The sequence below is a fragment of the Sinocyclocheilus rhinocerous genome, unplaced genomic scaffold (genome assembly GCF_001515625.1).
Source record: "Sinocyclocheilus rhinocerous isolate Xijiao unplaced genomic scaffold, SAMN03320098_v1.1 scaffold835, whole genome shotgun sequence".
NCBI classification, from domain to species: Eukaryota; Metazoa; Chordata; class Actinopteri; order Cypriniformes; family Cyprinidae; genus Sinocyclocheilus; species Sinocyclocheilus rhinocerous.
In genome coordinates, this window is record NW_015647431.1 from 1465344 (window position 1) to 1470989 (window position 5646).

At 34.9% G+C, this 5646-nt stretch overlaps 1 protein-coding gene across 1 annotated transcript in view; it reads left to right on the top strand.

Moving 5' to 3' along the window:
- The first annotated feature begins 1694 nt into the window (after positions 1-1694).
- Positions 1695-5646, top strand: part of LOC107709064 (diencephalon/mesencephalon homeobox protein 1-B-like) — a 15095-nt gene continuing 11143 nt past the window's right edge. The window contains exons 1-3 of the mRNA XM_016513453.1: positions 1695-1767; positions 4294-4456; positions 4564-4742. Coding sequence (XP_016368939.1) covers positions 4303-4456; positions 4564-4742 — 333 coding nt within the window. The 5' untranslated portion in view covers positions 1695-1767; positions 4294-4302. The remainder of the gene's footprint in view (positions 1768-4293; positions 4457-4563; positions 4743-5646) is intronic.

The following is a 5646-nucleotide window of genomic DNA, read 5'->3' on the forward strand; positions in this document are numbered from 1 at the left end:
TCACTAATTAATTTTATTTATTTGCCTACTTTAATCACATGTTTAATTATTTCTATATGTATTTAAACAAGAATTTGTGTATTTATACAAACATTTATTTATTATTTGCATATTTATTTATTTATTTGTGTATTTATTTATTTATTGTTTTTGCAGGTTTCGTCCTCCATACTCACCAGGTGGCTCGAATAAAATGTCATATCAAATTGAATAAGGCCTACCTTATTATTGCCCCTCAACTAAGCTGAAAGTTGAATGAACTAGTATAACTTGTTTCAACTCAAAAACGCATGTTGAAACAACTGCATCACACCGAAAAAAATAAAGATAACAAAAAAATCTAAGGCAGCGGAGTAAAAAAAAAAATTTTTTAAGTTGACTCAACAAATTGTTTTTTACAATGTGCATGACGCTATAGGATCAAGTGATAGAAGTTGAAGATTTTGAGGAAGGTCGAGGAAGACGATAACGTTTTTTTTTATTATTATTTGTCTGTCAGAGAAGCTCGCCTAACTACGGTAAGTGACTTTAAGCCACATAATTATTTTTAGCTGGTAAGCACTAAAAGTTGTTATTAAAATGGACAAGCCTCAGGCGAAAACTTAAATGACCATTTTTGCCTGGAATGTCAGACTTTTAGTTTTAGAATTTCTATAGTGACTCAGAAAGCCTTCAGGCGTGCTGGACGCATGCGCATTAGAGTCTGAGACGCTGAGGAATTTCTCCTCGCTTTAATTGCCTTAAAAATGGTCTTTACAAAGAGACACTACCCAGATTTTCCTCCTATTTAACTCCTTATTTCCACTGGTTCAAAAGTTAATCGGATTTTTTTCTAGACCCTAATGCGCGCAGATGTGAGCAAAAATACTAAGAGGAACAGGAGGAAGTTCGGGAAGACCAGGAACATTTAAAAAGTACAAGTTTTACCATTTTTGATGATTATTATTATTGTGTAAAGAGGTAAGCATTCATTAGCTGATTTTTTATTTAATAAATAAATGAAATAGGATTTTAAATAAATATATATATATATATATATCTTCGGTCCCTCTTAAAAACAGCTTGTCAGAGGTGTAACGCAAATAATACAGTGAATTCGTTTAGAACTGTTTCCCCCTCCACATCTCATACTTTTTTCATAATTATCCTGCCTGACAATCACTACAACTGTGTTACAGTTTAGATTAACTGGTAGGCTGTTCCTAAATGGACTGTTTTTGCAGTTTCTTAATGGTGTAAAAATAATAAATCATATTCATTCATGAGAAAGTCCTAAAAGCAAAATGCAATTAGAGCATCTCTTTTAGAGGTTTAAAACCTTTAGCTTTTTAAAACATGTTTAGATTATTTATGATAACAGAAAATGTTGAGCAGTTATTTCTTAGTCGTATATTTATGGAGACAGGCAGAAAAGCATTCCGTTGCACAGGTCAGCATGAACCCATGAAACTGCTGGAACTGAAGGTGACGGGAAACCTCTGACTGACAGTGAAACTAGCCACTGAGGTTCTTCTGTGAGCTCATCTCGTTCCTCATTGGTCGGTGGGCGGGACCTCCTGGCGCGCTGACCCTGTGATATTTTCTGAGGACTAACATCAAACATTCTTCGGAGCACAGCGGCTGCAAACAGTCTCGAATATTTTGGACTTCCAAAAGGATATAAAACTACAGACTGGGAAAAATCTTTTCTGGTCAGTTGCGTAAATTGTCAGCTACAAAGCTGTTGTTACTGTTCCGAGGAGAGAGAGAAAAAAACTTCTCAGAGAGGTGAGTAGTAACCAATTTTAAAAATTCATATGAGCCTGTGAAAATCTGCTTTCATCAGTCAAAACAGAAAACTGAAAAAGTATCTGTTTTAACTCACACATAAATCGAAGTGCTTTTGACTGAGATTTAAATCAAAATTTTGTTTTGTTCAATATTATTGAGGTATTCTTTATATCTTTAGGACTGTCTATAGGCTAATAAAAATGGAAACCTTAAAATAATTTTAACAAACGTTGTATTATGTGCATTTTTGAGGATCTATTTATAAATATTTCTATCTATCGTATTTACAAATTACTTTGGCGGGTGTAACCTAGTCGGGATGATTTAGTCATATTTAATAAAATTCTGACCTTTTAAAATTTAATTTAATTTAGATATTATTCCTAACCATTTTTTTTTTTAGAGTGTAGCTTAATGCTCGACGGATCATTCGTTAATGCATATTCAGTTTATTTAGAAATTATAAAAATTTTATTTATATATTTAGGCCTATATGAAGTATATTTTACGAGTTTTAAATATATTCAAATATATATTTATACTGATTGTACATTAAGCCCTGATTTGTTGAGCAGTGTACAATGAAAATTTTAAGGAAAAAATTGAAGACACAAATACATGTTGCTATATCTGTATTTTAGTGATGTGTTGTGTCGATCGCCTAAAATTATTTTAATCAAAAAAAATGTTTTGGGAAAAATTATGTCGTCTTGTTATGGCTTTAAAAAAAAGTGCACCAAGTGTCGTCAAACACAAACTGCATCGCGTCCCATCATGACAGACTGGTAATGAAAGCTATTTGCACCAACATTAGACGCGGCCCAACTGGGAGCAGCATTTATAAATGCACACATACATCTCCAGCGAACCAGCCCAGAGGCGATGACGGACAGAAAGAGCAGCAATTGAGCTTAACACTGGGAGGGCAAAGTAAATGTTTAGCAAAGCACTTTTTGTTCAGCCGAATTAAAGTATTCCCATGTGGCTGGAATATGATTACATTGGGGAATTTGGTGTCAGTGACACAATTGCCACGGGCTCTTTAGTGAGGACTAAATCCTAAACCCTCAGGCTGCTTACACTTATTCTTGCTTCAAAAAATAATAATGACTAATAAAGAGATTATTCCCACTGTAGCCAATTATCACCGATGAAAGACTGATCAAATTGCAGTTTAATAATGAAAAATCCTTACACATTCAAAAATGCAATCATCTGCTATTATTATTATTATTATTATTATTATTATTATTAACTGTCGTTTATTATGGCAGTTCAAGTTTTTTTATTTGACAGATGGATATAGTCAAAGCATGTGCCCTTCTTGTTAAAGAGAATGGGCAATAATTAGGCCTAATACAAATTTTTAAATGTCTTAAACATACCTAAACGAATTATTCATATGTATGCTATATGCCTACATTTAATTTGATAGACGACCTGTCATAACCCCATCGATCAGAGATTTTCACGGCTGTTTGCAAACTAAACGAAAACATCCATCATCGATTGTGCCGATTGTTTCATGCGCCATCAACAACAAATAGCCTAAAATGTTTTTGCTCCGTTTGACTGAATTAAAAAAACTATTGTTTTTTTAAAATATATTTTTCTTCTTCTTCTTTTATAACCCCAAGATTAGATTTTTTTATCCTAAGATCCCCCCCCCAATTTTATAAAGGTGAATAGACACATGTATAAGCTACCGTTTTATAATATTTGTAGGTTATGTCAAAAAGTCAGTACATTATTTGCCTAAAAGGATACAAGAAAACCTTAGTATCACGTAGCACTGAAAATTAATTAAATATGACTCGATATAAATGAAATAAAATGACAAATTACGTAGCCTAAAAAGATGTAGATTTGAAGCTATTAAATAAGCGTTAATAAGTACGCGTTTTACAAGAAACAAAGTTCATTTATAACCACATATATTGTTTGTGCACGACTGCTACACAACATTTTTGTAGTAAGAAACTTCTATTCTATTGCAGTGCACATTCTGTCAAAAACAGCATATGAGAAATAATTATTCTATTATTTATTAGGGGAATAAATGATTTAATTTAAACTAAAATTATACTGTACGCGGGAAAAAAATATTTACTGTAGGCTACACTCTAAAAAATGCTGGGTTGTTTCAACCCAACTTTGGGTCAAATATGGACTAACCCAGCTGTTGGGTTACATTTTTACAATTAAAACAAACATTAAATTAAATTAAATTAACAACCCAGCATTTTTTTAGAGTGTATGCTATTTATAATGAAAAAGATGCAGGTGCAGCACGTGCCGTATTTAAACATTTTAAAGTACAGATGCAAAATAGGTTAGTAGGCTACAATACATTTCTGAATTGCATTATTCAGTTCTCTTCATGAATATAAATATGCTTTATAATATGACCGTGACTAAAATCCTTTTAGACGCAAAGCTGCAACCTCAAAAAGCACCATGAACTCATAAACATAAATGATTGTTTTAGTCATGACAGTATGTGCATTGTCTGTCGTTGATCAGAGGGACGCGATGCAGCACTACGGGGTGAACGGCTACTCTCTGCACGCCATGAACTCTCTGAGTGCCATGTACAACCTGCATCAACAGGCCGCACAGCACGCTCAGCATGCGCCCGACTACCGACCCTCCGTGCACGCACTCACGCTAGCGGAGAGACTGGCAGGTAAGAAATCATATCCGCTCACCTGAAATAATGACTGATAGATAGATAGATAGATAGATTATAAAACTGACCATAAGTCTTCATGTTTAATGACTGCACATTTTCAGACATCATCTTGGAGGCGCGCTACGGCTCCCAGCACAGAAAGCAGCGCCGCAGCCGCACAGCCTTCACCGCCCAGCAGCTGGAGGCGCTGGAGAAAACTTTCCAGAAAACTCACTACCCTGATGTGGTCATGCGTGAACGTTTGGCCATGTGCACCAACCTACCCGAAGCTCGAGTACAGGTGAGTTCACAACACGAGAGGATAGCAGCCAATGGGGTTAGTCATTTTAGTAATGCTGGACCTACCTTCAGCCTTTGATACTGTTGATCACGAGATTCTTATCTCTCGATTAGAATCTTTTGTAGGCCTCGGAGGTGCTGTTCTAAGTTGGTTTAAATCATTTTTAACTAATAGAAGATTTAGGGTTAAAATAGGTAATTGTACTTCATCTCTGGGTCTTTCAACATGTGGTGTTCCTCAGGGCTCGATTTTAGCTCCTACTCTTTTTTTCTCTATATTTACTTCCTCTGGGTTCTGTGTTTAGAAAGCATGGAGTTTCTTTTCATTGTTATGCCGATGACATGCAAATATATTTACCAGTTACTAGGAAAAAAGAAAGTGCTGTAAATACTTTATCTGCTTGTCTTGATGATGTTAAATCCTGGCTTTCTAAAAATTTTCTTTTCTTAAACACAGATAAAACGGAGGTCATAGTTTTTAACTCCTCAGACCCCAGGCATCAAAATCAATTTGATTTTAAGCACCTAAATTCATTTATTTCCCCTTCAGTGCGAAATTTGGGTGTAGAGTTTGATAATTCTTTAAAATTCGATAAACAGATCAGTTCTGTCGTAGGCTCCAGCTTCTTCTACCTTCGGTCCCTTTCTAAAATTAAACCATTTCTTTCTGTAGTTTCCCTAGAGATTGCAATTCATGCTTTCATTACGTCACGGCTGGATTACTGTAACTCGCTGTACTATGGCATTTCAAAAACTCAAATTTCTCGTTTACAGGTAGTACAAAATGCAGCAGCTAGATTTCTGAAGGGGTGTAAAAAATTTGATAAATTTGATCCCATTCTGAGATCCCTGCATTGGCTGCCTGTTCAGTACAGAATTCTTCTATTTGTCTACATTGTCTACAA